At 33.6% G+C, this 19,113-nt stretch overlaps 1 protein-coding gene across 1 annotated transcript in view; it reads right to left on the reverse strand.

The window, feature by feature from the left end:
• Positions 1 to 18,234, reverse strand: part of LOC109070448 (tetraspanin-7-like) — a 28,622-nt gene extending 10,388 nt beyond the window's left edge. The window contains exon 1 of the mRNA XM_042712296.1: positions 18,081 to 18,234. Within this exon, the coding sequence (XP_042568230.1) occupies positions 18,081 to 18,161 (81 nt within the window). The 5' untranslated portion in view covers positions 18,162 to 18,234. The remainder of the gene's footprint in view (positions 1 to 18,080) is intronic.
• Between the last annotated feature and the right edge of the window lie 879 nt (positions 18,235 to 19,113).

Raw genomic sequence — 19,113 nt, forward strand, 5'->3', positions numbered from 1 at the left:
GATGTGCTAATGATGGTGTGAAGAGCTGTAGCAGCACAAGCTAACTCAAACCTAGTGAGCTGCCTTGGTGCACTGTCACCTACATAGGCAGCATTCTAACTAAACATATGTTGTCATAAGTACCAAAAAGCAGCATGGAAATGCAACAAAAATACACCACAGACTTTAGTATTGACTGAAATCATTTGTAATTGCATTGAGCTTTTTTAAACTGTACCATAGTAATACCATTTTACAATACTTTTTTCAAAACATACACTATGCTAAAACCACAAAGTACAATAGAATTGAAATCTGGCAGCGCAATTATACCACCGTAGCACTTTTTGTCGTTAGCATTTTTCTAAGCTAACAAGGCAATACTTTGCTTTATCCATCCTAAGCTCAATGGTAGCACCATGTTGTCATTCATACCATGTCCACCACCGCACGGAGGACACAACATCCCGACTCCATCTCACACTGAGAGAAGGAGAAAGTGCACAGATGGTGTGACTCATCAGAGAGGAAGAAACCACTCTTAACTTTCAGGAACTAAAGTGTAAAGTGCGAAGAACTTTAAAATCCCTTAAGAAAGATGATACAAGGAGATAGAAAGGGCCATTAACGTTTCTCTTTGACAGACATTTTCCATTTTTATTTTTACAGACAATTTATTTTAACGCTGTAGATGAGGGATTCTTGCAAAAAGACCTCCAGGTCAAATTTTTCTTTAAATATTATGCAGTGATATACTGCATAATAATTTCTGCCTTAATAAATTAATTGTAATTTTCATAATGCAAGTAAATAAATATCATATTATCATAATGCAAAAATGTTATGTACCATAATAAATTAATGAATAATACCACCATTACCACAATGCAAAAATAAAATATTTTTTTATGATCATGATGTGAATAAATAAATAATTAAATATCATAATTACCATAATGCAAAAATAATAAACAAATCTTTCTAAATAAATAAGTGATTAATTAAATGTCATCATCACAATAGAAACAAATCATTCTAATTATCATAATGCAAATAATTAAACAAATAACTATAATGCAAAACATCATCTTAAATACCATAACGCAAATAAACCATCATTACCATAATGCAACAAAAAATATCATGCTAATTACATAAGGCAAATAAATAAATTAATAAATATCATTAACATAATGCAAAAATAAAATATAATTGTTATAACACAAACAAACAAATAAATACCATCATTACCATAATGTAAAATAAAAATATCATTGTAATTACCTACCTAATTACCTAAATTTATCCAAAAAAATTTTTTTTACATTTTCTTTAAACAAAATATAATTAATTACATAACTTTTCATAGCTTTCTTCTGAGTTTTTAGGATGGAAAATTTGCCATTTGGTGAGATTCACCTGGATGTTCTGGAGACAATGCAACGCAACAATGCAAAAGAACAGAAACAAAGCGAGAGAAATGACCAGCCATCCACTTTATACACATCATGACGCAAAACTACACAGAGGACCGGAACTTGTGTTTTCCTTGTGAGGGCTGGCAGAAGAAAATGTTTTATCGAGCAGAAGAATATAAATTATTCATCAGTACGTCTGTTATCCTCTCTCTCTCTCTCTCTCTCTCTCTCTCTCTCTGTCTGTCTGTCTGTCTTAGCCAGCAGTCTGTTAAATAAAGATGCATAAAACCCTGTTACCCAAGAAAACCTTTGAGACCACTTCACCAAACTTTCAAAACTACTAATGCACTTTCTTTCAGAGGTTTTATCAGTTCATGTATTCCCTGCGAATCAAACCAATGACCATGGTGTTGCTAGGATATATATATATCTATATATAATATATAATATATATATATATATATATATATATATATATATATATATATATATATATAATTTTTTTGTATTTATTTGGTTTTTTTTTTTATTTTAAAAGAGAAGATATTATATTGGATATGATCTGAGTGTTTTTTATTGTGTAAGTTTAGGAGACGCTTTCTGTCCCCTGACACACACATTTGTCTTCTAACGCAATGTGAAGCGTTCATTTCTTCAAATGAATCTCAAATTGATGCGGCCTGGCAGCGTTCGTCTTTGATATGTCAGCGACGCCTCTTGAGTTATAGACAATTTAGAGCTTAAATAAAAAAGAGAAAGAATCTATTACAGCTCTCGTCAGAGGAAAATGCTCCATGACAGCAGAAGAAGTGGGTGCCATGGCAACGTTTCAATGACACGTAAATTCTATGCTTTCCTGTGGAGTTATCAAATATGCATTTTTTCTGTAAATATTAAGAATCAGAGAGCAACGGCTGGTATAAATCAGCAAATGGAGTGAGAATTCACTTTACGCAGTGGTTAAAACTTCCACTTTTAAAATATTGTTGTTTTTTTACATGAACAATGACTATTTACAACAACATTTACAGTAACTAGTACTGTAACAGTAACCAATTCAGTAAGCAGTTTTAGCTCATTTTATGATTTCCCTTCGCTTTCTAATACTTTATACAACAGAAATTATGAAATTATACATGAAAAAAGACAATAAAAACACTCATGAGAAGTAAATAAGGAAACAAATAAACAACTAGGAAATTGTATTATAATATATGCTCAATAAATCCAACTACATTTTATTACAATTTTTAAATATGTAAATTAATTGTAATTTGTTTTTAATAAAATTTTCTATATATCTTTCTGCATAATATATTTTTGTATTCACAAAAAAAATACAACATTTTATATGAAAAAAAAAAAAAGCAAAGAGTTATGTTTTATATTTTTTTTTTTTTTTTTTGTATTTTTATATGAAAAAGAAAGAATTATATTTTATTTTTTTTTTTTTATTTTAAATCTTTTTTATATTTTTTTTTATGTTTATTATGAATATTATATATATTTTTTTATAATATTTTTTGATTTATTTTATACATTTCTTATGAACAACAAAAATAACATAAAAAAAAAGTATTATCTTCAGAATTTCCTTAATTTAAATTCACACATCTTTAAATGGAAACAGAGTGGAGGGTTGGGGGTATATAATTGTTCTGTTTTTCTGAAATAAACTACATAAAACAAAAAACATTTTTTTATTCAATCAATATCATCTAATATTTAAAAAGATGAAATAGTTTTATACATAGGGATGCACCGATATGAAAATTTTGTCAATAATGATAACCGATAATTTTTATTATTTGAATGCAGATAACTGATATGTTGGCCGATAAATCTAGATCCAAATTTTTATATACTTTTTTGAGAGCCTGATTACAAAAAATCAGTTTAAAACCCACATCCCAAAGCAGCCTAGTTTGAACAGTGTACATTTTAAAAAAAATTTTACTCTCCCATTACCAAATTTCATCATAAAAAAGTCTTAAAAAAAAATTAAATAATGCATAAATAATGAAAACAAGTCATCTCAAGTCAAGTGTTTCTGAAGGAAATGATGCATTATTTATTGCATTTAAGATATCGGCCAAATTTTCTTATAGGGCCGATACCGATGACAGAAAAATTTAGTATTTATCAGTTGATACCGATATGGTGGCCAATATATCGTGCATCCCTACTTATACATTTTCATAATAAGAATATCTTGAAACGTAGATCTTTTTTTTTCCACCAAGTAAGTCAACAGTTTAAACCACATTTAAATCATGAAGTCTGAAATGCTAGTTCAAATATAAATATTCATATTAATTAGCAGGTTAAAATGCCCAAATATCTGCTTACTAATCAAACTGGTAAGTAAACGTTAATTTTTACTTCGGACTGAATTCAAATTACAGGGGAAACAAACCTCAGGAGAGAAGGAAACACATCAACGCCTCAGATTAACTGATGCATATTCACAACATTTTACCCATCAAGCTAATCAAATCAGAGAGAGAGGGATGCTGCTGCAAACAGGAAGTAGCTGTTCTCCATTTCTCTGTGTCTAGAGTGAGTGCGACTCAAACCGCAGACAGAGAAGCGTGAGAGAGAGAGAGAGAGAGAGAGAGAGAGACATTTTGATGAAAAGAGGACGCGAGAGGAAACAAGAGAGTGCAGGAGAAAAACCATACTGCTCTTTGCATTTCAAATGCCTGATCAAAGCCACTGTTGTTCTGTGGCCTTGAATCTGCTCAAAGGGAACAAGTGTGTGTGTGTGTGTGTGTGTGTGTGTGTGTGTGTGTGTGTGAGAGAGAGAGAGTTAGCACCAGAACAGTTACAGGCTCTGCATCCTTCTCATCTGTGGTTTGAAATAAAATGAAATTAGTGAGGGGGTTTTAAATTGGGGTATGGGGGATCATAAATAAATAAGTAAATCACAAAGGCAAAATAAATAAATTTTATTTATAAAAATAAAATAAAATAAATTAAAGCCACAGCTCAACCACTGACCCCCAACAGCTGAAGTCTAATAATGTGAGTGCAACTGATACGCTTCAAAGAGTTAAATGTGAAGAAGTTTAAAATTGGGGTCCAAAAAAAAAACAAAAAAGTAATGATATAAAAATAAATATCAGGGTTTTTAATAAAACAATATTAAGTTGTTGTTTTTTTTAACTGGGAATATGGGTTCAAAACGTAGTGTAAAAAAGGTTGAAAAATAAAATAACAACAGAATAGAATAGAATAAAATAGAATAGAATAGAATTTCAGACTATTAAAATCACTGACCCCAAACTGTTGTAATCACACAGCCCAAATAACTAAAAAATATTTAGTGTGGTATTAAAATAACAACATGGTTCTAAAATAAAATAATATAATATAAAAAAAAAAGATTTTGAAAAAGGGAAAACTAATTATAATTAGTAAATATAATTTAATATTTGTGATTAGTTTTTACTTTTATTTTTTCTTTCTATTAAGATGACAGCTTTTTTCTACACACTATTAATGTTAAAATCACCGACCCTCAAATTGTTTTAACTATTGAGCCCAAAACATCAGAACATTAATTCACTGCAATCAAAATATCAGATTCGTCCTTCACTGCAGGACGTTCCCACAAACAGCCACAATCAACTAGAGCCAGCAGGAACTGTACACTGCTGTACATTTCACTATGTTTCTACACAGAGATGGTTGAGCACAACAAATCTTCTCCGCTGTAGTCCAGCTGAAGGAGAAATCTGTATCCATGGCAACAGGAATCCCAAAACCCGCTGTAATCTCAATCCACCCATCAATGCCAAAACAAACAGACGTCCACGTCCAGCTCCTGTGAGGCCTGTCCTCATTTAAACAATACCTCATATCTCACATCCCATAGATGTGTGCTTTTTGTAAATAATCACTTTCATGCTTTTGTATTTAATGTCTTCACTTTTAAAAAGTGGCTGTGAAAAACAGAGGAAGAGCAGACGTCACAAAATGGTGAAGACTAAGCTTAAGAATATTAATTATGTGACGCACAAATAATTTAATATAGTCTTTTACAGTTTTGACAAATAAGTAGTTTATTTCAGGGTTTTTCAAACTGGGTTTTACGAAAAAAAAAAGGTACATAAAGGTACAAATACATTAAAATTACAAGAGGATCATACATAAATAAATAAAATCAAGAGGATCTTAAATGCATATTAAAACTAAAATCAATGGGATCATAAATCAATCAAATGGATCATAAATAAAGTAATTATTAAGGAGATCATAACTCATTAAATAAATTAGTTAAAATCTAATAATATATAAATAAAAAAATAATGAAATAATAAACGACTAACTAAAAAATAAAACAAAGGGGATCATAAATAAATATAAGTTAAAAAATGGGGGGGAGTCATAAACAAATATATGACGGGGATCATAGCCAACTAAATAAATATATAAAATTAAGACGATTATAAATAAACAAACAAAAAATAAAATCAGTGGGATCATAAATAACTAATTAAAATCAATCAATCAAACAAATAAATACAGTATATGAATAAATAAAACTAAAATAAAGAGATTTTCACAAGAATTAAGAATCATAAAAAAATCAATAAAATGAAATCAGTCGGTTTATAAATAGCAAAATAACTAAATAGAAATAAAACCAAGGGGACATAAATCAATACATTTAATTAAATTTAAATGTAATTAATGAATTAAAAAAAGCAGGACCATAACTTTCTAAATAAACTAACTAAATAAATAAATAAAATGTAAACAACAACATTAATATCAGGACTACCAAAAATAAACAATTTCAAAAGCACATTAGGTGATATTTTCGATATGCCGTTCTCATTACGCAGTGTAAGTTACAGTACATAGTGTGTGAAGCACTGCTGACATCTTCCTCTCTGACTCCTAGATGTCTGGCTGATACAAGATTCTTCCCCCCCCCCACTATCAACAGGCTGTGAGAATCTGACACGTGAACGGCATGCACACCAAACAACAGGTGACACCACACTCATGCTAGTCCTTTACGTGACTCTCTCACACACACACACACACACACACACACACACACACACACACACACACACACACACACACACACACACACACACACACACACACACACACACACACACACACACACACACACTCTTTGTGTTCTCACAGGACACAGCTGAGCATCACATCACAGTTTGCTGCTGTGGCACTTTCTCTCATACGGTCAAGCTGGGAAAAGCATCTGGTCACACAGGGGCCCCAGGACAACAAACACAGAGAAACCCCAGAACAACAAATCACACAGTCTGACACTTCCTGCATGACGTCCATCTATGAGAAAAGATCCGCAGATTGCCATCTTTACCATATTGAAGCATTTCATCAGATGTGTCTTAACTGTTATTTAGTTTTTCTTAGAAAAATATATATATCTATATGTTTTTTTTTTTTTTTTTTTAACTGTTAAAAACTAAGCTCATTTGTAAGTTACTCCAGACTTGCGGGCACCCTTTTATTAAAATAATATATATATATATATATATATATATATATATATATATATATATATATATATATATATATATATATATATATATATATATATATACTTAACCCTTTTTATGCACACAAAAAAAGTTCATATATGTTAGAAAAACCCTTTCATTAAAAACAATATAAAAAAAGTGGTTCCCTTTTGAACCCCTATTTGAAAACACTTTTTATTAAATAACAATGAAAAAAAATGTTGTTGCCACCTATTGTTTGAAAACCCCTTTCATTAATGAATACATTAATAAATAAAAAATACATTTTGTAAATCTGCTTGTTTGAAAAATCGTTTATTAAATAACAAGATTAAAGTAAAAAAAAAAAAAAAATTCTGAACAGCAAACCTGTTTGAAAACATTTTTTATTAAATAACAATAAAAAAGAAACATTTTGTGAACCACTTCTGCCGCCCTGTTTGAAATCCTCTTTCATGCACAGTAGTTGTCATCAAAGTCACTCATTTTCGCTCACCTTCCCTATATAGTGCAGTCTCACATCTTTCCAGTGCACGAGAAACAGTGCAGTGCTCAATTTTAAACCCCAAAAGATTAACAATGCATAAAGGAAAATAAAATCCCGGCTCTTTATTCAGCTTGTTTTTCTTCCCTTCTTCCTAAGGCTGTTGTCATACCCGGTCTTAAATTGTGTCAGCTCAGATTGAGCCGGTAATTTTCCCTTGTCTTCCACTCCATTGCTCTTTCTCTCTCTCTCTCTCTTGGCCATTAGAGTGCCGTACATCATCGTGATCCACTGCGGCACGTCGATAAGTGCTGTTTGTTCTGAGAGGGTGGGTTAGACGGGCCGCCGCACGTTTAATGGCCATCTACAGATGTCAGTGGCACTGGCCTTTCAGCCTCATTCTCTCCAACTCCGTTTCCGAGAAATGTTCAATCAAAGTCGGCGGAAAACGGCCAGCGAGAGTCAGCATCTCTATGACACCGTCTCGCGGGCAGAAAGGTCCATCTCATTATTCAGAGTCAACTGACGGGGAAATGGAGGCCGCCGGGGCCTTAAATCAGAGCGATCTGTCCAGGACTAAATTGACTGTGTATTTGGTGGTTAGCGGGAAACGACAGATGGATTTATGGATACATAAAACAGAGAAATGGTGGAAAATTAAAGCAAAAACAGACAGAGACAAATAGCTCTTTTCTAAATAAAAGACAGTGAATTTTGGCCCTCAACTGGTATTCCCAGAGTGCATCTGTGTAGTGATGGGCGTATCGATCCAAAGTATCGATACTGATGAGAGTATCAAAAGTATTGATACGCAAACAAAAAATATCGATACTAAGGTGTGTTTTATTTACCAGAGATTTTGTTTATTTAACAAAAAAATAATGCATTGAATTGGACGAATAACTCATGTTAGTAAATAATTGTGTAGGATAGAACTATTTTCCTGCTCATTTGAACACACGCAAATGTCGCAAGACAGAACCAATCCATCACAGAGAGTGTTCACTCACTTCTGTGCATTCAAACAGGGCTGCGTTTCCCAAAAGTATTAAAAAAAAGAAGTACACTTAACTGCAATGAATGTGCAAATCTTAAAACTATTTTTATTTTTTAAAAACTGTACTTGTAGATAGTATTACTGAAACAAAAGGCCACTTGAGTGTACTAAAAAGAGTTAGGCTATATTATAATGACTTGTTTATTAAGTACACTCATAAGTACACAGTCACTACATTTGGTAGTACACTTTTAAACATTTTAAAGACAATAGAATTAATTATCAAATTACTTACTGTGTCAAAAGTACTTTAAAGTCCAAATGATTGCATTTAATATAAATTTAAACTATTACATGTTTTCAAATAATTGCAAATAACACAATTCAGTGTCTGAAAACATTACATTCAGTTTGCACCTAAGTATATATTTTTATGTTTTTTTTTTTCTTGGATTGGTATTTTGTGTCTGTTTTTATTTAATTCAAATTATTCATTAGCAAATTGCCTCAAATTTTTGTTTGATTTATACTTGAAACAAGAACAACAATGGGAGCAGTTAGTCTCTTTTTGGCTTTGGGCGGTAAACAACCACGTAGCAACCACCCAACACCTTAGCAGCCATTCAGAAACACCCTAGCAACAAGGAAAAAATGTATTGATTGTGCATTTGTAGTGTACTTCAAAGCTTAAAAGTAGCCTACATTAAACAAAAAAAACTCGCAGATCATATTATTGAAACAAAAAGCCACTTAAGTGTACTTAAAAAAAATAGTATACTATAATGACTATTTATTTACACACTTCAGTACACTTCAACCATATTTCAAAGCAACAGAAGTAATTATGAAATTATGAATAAAGATGTACTTAAGTCCTATTTAAGTATGTCAAAAATTATAAAAATTTTAAAGTATATTATTTTTGTAATAAGCATTTATTTTTTAAGTATGTAAAAGGGAACTTCAATAATCACAAGAGAAAGTGTCATTAGCAAATTGGTTCACAAACTTTTGTTCAATTTATGCTTGAAACAAGAACAGCTGGATTAGTTGGTCTCTTTTAGGCTTTGACCAGTAAGCAACCACTTAGCAACCGTCAAAAACACTAGCACCTGCTTAGCAATGTACTAAAAACCTTAGCAATAGCATAATGCTCTGTTAGGCACCCTTAACACACTAGCATTGTGTTTTTACAGGCTAGCGCTGCTCACAATTCATCAGAAATTATAAGAATCTAGATTAAATCCAGGATGAGGAAATAGACTCAAAAGCCTCGACATGTCAGAACACGCATGCTAACAGCTAGTCTACAACTCAGGAGTTCCTAGCATGCTTAAAGTTACACAACATAACTAATATAAAAATCAATAATTTTAAAGTTAAAAATGATTTCTGCACAAAAAAGGAAACCTGTGCTACGTGCTGATAACTTATGACCGAGCATACCTAAGATCACCATGTCAAAACAAAGCAAACACAAGCATCTAGCACCACGACTCAAGCTAATAATAGCATCTCTTTCATTAGCAGGCCTGTGAAAAACTGTTCACGGTGTCATTCCAGGACCTTAAGACAGCAATTTCAGTCATCTTTAAATTCCACAGCAGGGAACTAATTGGGAATATTCCAAGAATGCAGACGAGAGAGACTTTCCAAATAGCTGTTTTCTATTGCATATCATTTAAAATGTAATTTATTCCAAAGCTGAATTTTCAGCATCATTACTTCAGTCTACAGTGTCACGTGATCCTTCAGAAAATATTCAAATATGCCGATTTGCTGCTCAAGAAACATTTCTGATTATTAGCAATGTTGAAAACAGTTGTGCTGCTTAATATGATTCCTTAATAAATAGAAAGTTCAAAAGGGCTTTTGTAACATTCAACCATATTTCTTTTACTATCACTTTTGGACAATTTAATGCGTCCTTGCTGAAGGACACATTTGATTTCTTGGTAGGTTGACAGGAGCAACATTTAACAGTTATGATTTCCCATCCACTCACACATAATCAGACTGTATAGTTCAGACATCCAGACAAGGATTAACCTAAAAAAAGATCTCATCCACCACTAAATGCCCTCAACACAATGCCAAACCCATGACACCCACACTAACGGGACGTTACAGCAGGACACTCACACTTTTCAGAATCAATGTGTGCATTGCTCACATTAACTCCAAATCAGCAATGGGATATTTGGCCTTTGCAATCCTCAATCAAATTTCCTTCCCAACAAAGTCACTCAGAACCAATCAGATCTCAGTTCAATTTCCCAGTTCCTTCCAATTGGATGGTGAAGTTCTATCTGAATAAATCTCTGTTTGATCACTCCACCTCTGCCCTCCAAAGGGAACAATAACACGGAAAAGAAAACACAAGATAAAATATTAACAAGCTTAAGGAGAAACAAACAGAGAATCGTCGCTAAGCATCAACGCCTCCACACACACAAGACAGAATATATCAGCGGCGCTGTGGTGCTTGACACTCATTTCCATAATAACACCAAAGGCTACTGGGTTAACCAGACCAGATGAGCCCATAATTGTCTGCTTGTAATGAACAAGACTGCCAGTGCTAATAACACAGAGCAAAATTACTCAAGAGAAGGGCGACCCAGGAATCTCCAAGTGGCACCAATTATTACTTGTTGGCCAAATAGGTCCAGTAGCACCCTTTAATTACTTGCATATCATATCAACAGTATAATTTCCTTTCTGACAATATAAACACATCTAACTTAAAGGTGACACGGTAGTTGATACCAATTTTACTCAATTACAGCACATCTTTGATTTGACTAGCACTGTCCTTTAATTTACGACACAAAACAACATGAACTAGCACAAACCTGAGGCATCTAAAGTTTCTTTGGATATTTCATGAAATACACAAAGAAACTTTACACTCTGCAAATGCTTGGTAAACTGGTTTTATTCATTTCCATTTTCCAGTTCAACAGAGAAAAACAATGGCGACGCTAACATTTTGCAGGTATACGGTAACTTACTCGGATTTAAACACTGCAAATGTTTGCTAAACACATTTTATTTTATAAGTTCATATATAACTACAATGCTATCATATTTTACACACTAACTTTTGCAAACCAAAAAAAAGTTTAGTTTTTTTCAAATCTATACAGTAACAAAGCATCTGTTAGCTTAAATTATGCTAGAATTTGAATAGTTATATATATATATAGCATGTAAATCAGACAGTTTATCACAATACAACATGATATCAATTCACATGCCCAGCAATATGATATTTGCTGATACCTCAAAAAATTCTATGATACGATTCAATTCAGGAGTATATAAATCTATATATCGATATCATGATATTATGTACCTTATTTACCCAAACAGCTACATTTTTATTTACTCACAATTACAACTGAAACATATAACATGAACACTTCATTTCCACATCATGTACCCCAAAAAAATAGGCCTAGCCTTTTTTTAAATAATAATAAAGAAAAATAAATAATTAGACAAAAATCAAGTCACACATAAGACCAGTAATCTTATGACACAACAACAGTCGATATCTTAAGCGTAACATCAATACATTGTATCATTAGACATTTGATTGATCCATGTATTGATCCATTTTATATGCTTCCTTTAATTGCCAGAGAGAGTTTAGTAAGAATAAGAACAGGACTCCCATTGCTTGTTATGTGTCCTATAGGCTAGCTATTTTAAGATGCTGGGAACTCTGGGATCACACATAGACACATGCCATTGGTATGTATCAGTTACACAGACACTGCAAAGTCATACAGTCACATCCCGAGCTGATGAAACCTACGGGAACACATTACACGCTCAATCAATCAAGCTGACTTGTCAATAAAAAGCTACCCAAGATTCAGCTCTGCGTGATTCAATAAAGAGCATTTATTGCAGCAAACTTGCCAATGATCTATCTTTAGCAATTATTAGTATACTTTGGGAATTTGCCAAGTTTTCAGGGAAAAACAAGGCATTCTTATTATCACGGGGTCTTTCTCTATCAAACGTACATAGAGGAAAGGTGGCATGAGGTGTTACCTTACATCCTAAGCTTTAATAATGTCTACTGCATTGAAATCTGAACTGAATGAATGTACTGCAATCCTGATGCTAATTTAAGATCTAGAGATACAGGTTTCTCTTAAGGGGAACACATATCTTAAGCAACAACAATCAATATCTTAAGCGTTACATCAATACATTGCATCATTAGACATTTGATTGTGGGAAGTCGTGGCCTAATGGTTAGAGAGTTTGTCTACTAACCCTAAGGTTGTGGGTTCGAGTCTCGGGCCGGCAATACCACGACTGAGGTGCCCTTGAGCAAGGCACCGAACCCCCAACTGCTCCCCGGGCGCCGCAGAATAAATGGCGCCCACTGCTCCGGGTGTGTGTTCACAGTGTGTGTGTGTGTTCACTGCTGTGTGTGCGCACTTTGGATGGGTTAAATGCAGAGCACCAATTCTGAGTATGGGTCACCATACTTGGCTGTATGTCACATCACTTCACTTTACTTGAGTTTTTTTCTGTATCTCTAGATAATATCAGTGTTTAAACCAGGGATTAGAAAATGTTTTAATTAATTTTCGTGCAGACTCCAGTAGAAAAGCAAAATCTGAAATGTAAAAGGCTGATTTATACTTCTGCGTCGGACCCTAGGCTATGCATCAGTTTTCATTTATACTTCTGCGTTGCTGTCCGCGTCGATGTGCAGTACACGTGGAAACCACTAGTCTGCAGTGTCCACAGGCATGTTGCTGGTGTTACCCCGCAGTACCACGACAAAAGCAGAAGAAGTGGCTCGTCAGTGAAGCATTATAGCCGCGACGGCTGCAAATAAATATACAACGCTGCTTTATCATGCATTGCAGGCAAAAAGATTAAATGAAAATGAGACCCAATTGGACCAATCACTGCAGATTAGCATCATTCATAGGAGGGGCTTGAAAAAATTTTTAAAGCTGAATCATTGAGCGAATCGTTTGGGAGTCATTGAGCAAGTAAGATCACAAACACTGCTTTATAAGAGAAAGTAAGATAAAAAATAAATGCATATTATAAGACAATGAACGTGTTTTTTGACCTTGCATGCATGTCAACCTGTTGTTGGGGACTCCCAAAACCAAAATATGCACATTTTCATAACCCAGAATAGGGGCACTTTAAATGTTCTTCGCTGAACCATAAATGCCAATGAAGAACCTTAACCTTTTATTGTTTTTAACAGAGTACACCACTAAATACAGTTTATAGCAACAAGTGACACCAATTTGTGGTTTTGTTGTTAATTGCAAGTTCCGCACACATAAAAATCAGTTTGGTCCGAATTCCAACTTCACATAATAAATACACCAAGAAAACACACCACATGATGTTGCCTATAATGAAACAACATATAAAACAGGAATACGTAGAGTTAGCCAATAACTACTTAACTTGTGAACCTAAAGCCCGAAAGCCTTTCAACTTGTAATCATGATTTTGACTAGTTTGAAACTAGCAATTACGTTAATTCCAACATGACGTGAACGTAACATTACCATCAAACATGTTATGATTTGCTGTGCCACTTTAAAGCAGTTTTGCTTTCAGTGATGACATAAAAATGACTTGACGCTGGAAACGTGTTGCGTCATGTCTGGTTAACTCAAGGTGTTAGATCTTCTCCAAAAATAGCAGCATGTTAACATGTGAAATACAATCTAAACTGGCCGGGTGTGAAATGCACTAGTTATTTCGTTCAAAGCAACAGGCCTATCAGCCTGTCTTTTCTCAGGCTAGTTGATCTGTTCCCATCTGCCTCTGGGAGAACAGAGTGTGAATGTGTTTGTGAGGGTCAACAACAGCAGCAGGACACACAGTCCTCCGTCTGTCTGTGTTCAGACGAACAGAATGAACCCAACAGGTCCAGAACAGCTGATGGGTGAACGGAGAAATGACACCAACTCCATTTTCATTCGTCACTCACATGCTCTCTATCTAATTTCCTCTATGTTCACATCTCGCTTCAATTATGCCCTCGCTCGCTCCCTCTTTCAACACAACATGAATTTCAAAGCTCATTTGTAACATTTGTGTTCAGCTGTTCTGCTGAATGCAGAACGCAGAAACTGCTCACCTGAAATGTTTTCAAATGTTCTTTTAAATTGCATAATTACTCCATTTTAACATTATTTGAAAGAATGAACATAATGAAATGTACCCATTCAATTATAGCCACAAGTTGCTTTGGATAAAAGTACAACAAATACAAAAAACTACAACAAACACAAGTGAATCAAACAACCAGCCAAAACATCTAACCAAACGATACTGATTCGTCTGTTTTGAGTATTAAAACAGACAAATCAGTATCGTTTGGTTAGATACTCAAAGTGTGCTTAAATGCACAAGGTATCTGGTTTCATATATATTCCAGATAACTCATTTGATGAATTACAGCTGCCATAATTATCAGGAAATGTACAGTAAAAAGTCTAAAAAGATTTCTTTAGCCAAATAGAGCAATTACATAGCATTTGTTTTGGTTGCACCAGATTCGTCTCTTTAAAAAGCCAAAGTGCATTGAAATATTTGCATAAAAATAATATCCAAATATATATTTGAGATATCACCCTTCTCCATCATTTGATGAATTACTGCTTCCATAATTACTAGGAAATGTATAAAGCCTAAATGTCTATTTTTAACAAAAAAATTAATGCCTCAGCCAAATCGTGCAATTATACAACATGAAAATAAGGACGCATTTTCGTGCTAAAAAAAAGTACAATTTCTTAGTAAAAGTATGTTATTTTACTGCATTTAATGCAGAGGTAAACTGATTTGTGAGTTTTTTTAAAAAAGAGACAAGGGTTTGCGCAGAAATACTACTTGCGAAAGTGCTGAATTTTGTAGCGAATTCGCTCCTGTGAGTTTGATTCTCCATTAAACAGTTCAAATTTTAGTCATAATGGATTTTAGATCATACTTTAGACATTTGATGCTATAATGAGGAAATGTACATATATGTCTCTTTTAAACCCCCAAAATTGACTGCAAATTGCACAATTATATAAAAAACAAGCAGGCGTATTTGTGCTGAAAAATGATGATTACACAATATAAATATGCTATTTCAGTGCATCAGAAATCTCACAATTCAGTTTATGTCTGTTTATAATGGTTCAAGCCATGTACTACATGCGAAAGTGCTAAATTGTTTTCCTATGAATTCGATTCTAGATTAAAAGGTTCAGACTGCACAAACTTTAACCATAATAGACAATTTGGATTTCATTTTAATGGAAACGAGGCTATGAGAGGCAGAACTTAACAACTTAACGTAAATGACACAATGCACTCAACATAAAATGACACTTACTTCATTAAAACCACGCTATTTCAGGACATTTACCGCAGAGAGAGTTTTGAGTCATTCGTAAATAATAAAATGGGTTTGCGCTGAAATACTACTTGCGTAACTGCAAAATTTTTCGCAAATTCACTCCTATGAGTTTGATTCTTGATTAAACAGTTTTATACATTTTAAATCATATTTAACTTGAATGAAAATAAGGCTATGAGAGGCAGAACTCAACGTATTGTTTTTATCAAATAAATATGGCATCTACTCTGAGGTCTACAGTAGAAATACACTGTGTTTCGGTCCAGACGGCCTAGATTTGGGCCAGGCTCTGAATCACTGTACCGAGTGGGATTACACATGGACAGAGAGCTACACAGCCGCTGGTTGGTGGCGAATGTGCCACACCGCATTACTGATGCTCCAGTGAGCACAGAAGGAAATGTGATGGAGACAGTTACCTAACACAAACCCCGAGTGTTTAGAGATGAGATCTACATGAGATCTGAAGCCCAGAATCCTGTGAGGAAACACGGCTTCAGCTCAAAACAGGTTCAAACAGATACACACAGAGTGCAATACGCCAATTTTGAGCCACGTTCTGGAATTTGACTATATGTGAGTCACCATTCGAAGAGTCATTTGAAGCCCAAAAGAATTATGCAATCTATGCACACTTCTATGAACCTGAAAATCTCACAAAGGACTCATTCAAGAAAAATCAAAGCAATATAATCAGTCAATGCAGAATTCCCTCAGACAATCATCAAATATTTAGATTGCTATGGGTTTTTCGATTCATAAACTTGGTTTTATCCTCAGTTAAAATCACATGAGATTTAAACTGACATCTGAGGTCAGATTGGTATGCAGAAGATTTTAATGAATCGTGTTGATTGTACAGTAATTCATCACTTGCTAATCACATCAAATAGAACATGTGCTCAATTATTCGGCCAGTTTGTTCCATTTTCCCATTTCTTTTGAATAATTAATGATAAAATGGAATATTTATCTAATTCTTAACAAACCATTTCTTCAGGCTACTGCCTTTCTTCGCCCACAAAACTATTACGAAAACACTTTACAATACATTGCATTAGTCATTAAAAACATTACATAATGTTGAGAAGATTCAACTTACATACAAATATGTACCCTAGATATGCAAATTCAGCCTTAGTCTGGTCATTGGATTTGCCAAAGTTTGCCAGGTTAGTAGCATCAAATCTGGTAAAGCTGATCTTTAATTGTTGCATCACATATTTAACTAAGAAGAAAAACGAAACACACTGTGATTGGATGCTTCACATGTCAGTCAGACCATCTCTTTCTGTCTAAATGGGTGGTTTTGGATTCAGATAATGCTGAAACGAGAGCCTTACTTCATGTCTATGCAAGAAATGTGAATGAAGAGTTACCTAATTTTCTTATACGCATTTCTGAAAGTTATATTATAACGTGTTACTATTAATACTAAAAAAAAAATGTGTTATTTTTGTTTTTGTCATTACACACCGAGCGGTAGGGGGGGTGTGATATCTCAGTTGTTTGCTTTTTATATAAATTTTTTTTTAAAGAGAGAGAAAATAATGTTCATTACTACAAAATGAGGACGCAGAGCTTTACTTCATATGACATGATGAAGGTCACTGCAACCCTAATAAACCTTTTAAATGTCTAGAAGCTGTCCATTTTTGGACATGCATACTTTATTTACAATTTAAATGTATGTGGGTTCAGATTTGGTCAATTATATTCAGTAAATATCAATGTTTGGACATTAACCTTCAATTCATGATCCATCAAATTCAGCTTATGTCCATATTTGGGCATTCATATTTAAATTATAATTAATAACATCCAGGATACGCTCATATTTGAACATTAATATACAATTAAAAATTTTGAATTTAGTGCATATGTCCATTTTTGGACATTAACATTCAATTCATCAGGAATAATGTTCTGCAAATGACCTTATTTGAACATTAATATTAATTCATTATGAATAATGTCCAACATCATCATGACCATCAGCATCACCAAAAACCAGCGTTTTTAATATTTTGCATGATTTACCTTGAAATGCACATTGTCTATCAGAATCAGTGACATACAGAATCATATTCGTGCTTCCAATGGCCTCAGAGGGGTCCAGCCCTGCCATGATGGAGATGCACTTGTTTTCCAGTGGCGCAATATTGCAACAAACGCCTTATTATGATAATAAATCACTTTAAATGCTTCACAGCATGCCGCAGAAACATTAAACGCTCAAAAACGCTAATGAATGAGGGTCACTCACCCAGAACACGAAGGAATAGACGATGAGGAGTGTTTTGAGGCAGGTAATGACTGGTTTGGTCTCCATTCTCCTTGGTGCCATGAGCGCAGTGGGTTTGTGCTGCTGTGATTCTCCGCTGCGCCTCCGCCGCTGCGCTCCAGTCACTCTAGATCCGCCTGTCCAATCAGAGGGCGAGATACCCCGCGAAGGACCCGCCCCCGCCCCGTCGGGTTCCTTGCTGGCCAATCAGAGAACGCGAGGAGGACGTTCAATCCCCGCCCTCGAGACGTGACGCCCTCTGCTGGACGTCACATGACAGTGACGACAGTTGCGCTAAAGGTGAGGTAGGTGGCTGTGCGTCAATGAAAATGTGATGAAAAAATGAAAACATTTATTTTAATGTCATTGAATCTGCCCTTTATTGTTTTTACGGAAAATTAACCTATTTTGTTTCGTCAACATTTTTATATGATGTAAAATAATTTTAAAACAACAATTTTGGCAATGACATTTAACCTTTGATGTAAATAATATTTTTGTTTTACTGTATATAATTAGCATTTAATTCAATTTAATATTTAATTAATATTTATGTTTTTATTCTGTTTATTTAATTAATTTTTTTGTTTTTTTTTTTTTTATAACCTACATTAATGTATATAATTAGCATTTAATTCAATTTAATATTTGCTAAATGACTAAATGTAAATGTAAATGTAAAACTCATAATGTAAAACCCTTGGTGTCAACAAAATAAGATAAAATAAAAGTGTCTACTGAGAGTATAATTCATATTTATTTTTTAAAAATTACTTATTTTTATTTCCGTCCTTGTTTGACTTTGCTAAAACTCATAATGTAAAACCGTTGTATTAGGTTTAGGTTTATAATATATGTATATAATATATATATATATATACACTACATATATATACACCCACACACACACACACACACACATACATATACATACATATACATACATATACATACATATACACATATACACATATACACACACATATATACATATATACATACACATACACACATA

The sequence above is a fragment of the Cyprinus carpio genome, chromosome A22 (genome assembly GCF_018340385.1).
Source record: "Cyprinus carpio isolate SPL01 chromosome A22, ASM1834038v1, whole genome shotgun sequence".
Classification (NCBI taxonomy): domain Eukaryota; kingdom Metazoa; phylum Chordata; class Actinopteri; order Cypriniformes; family Cyprinidae; genus Cyprinus; species Cyprinus carpio.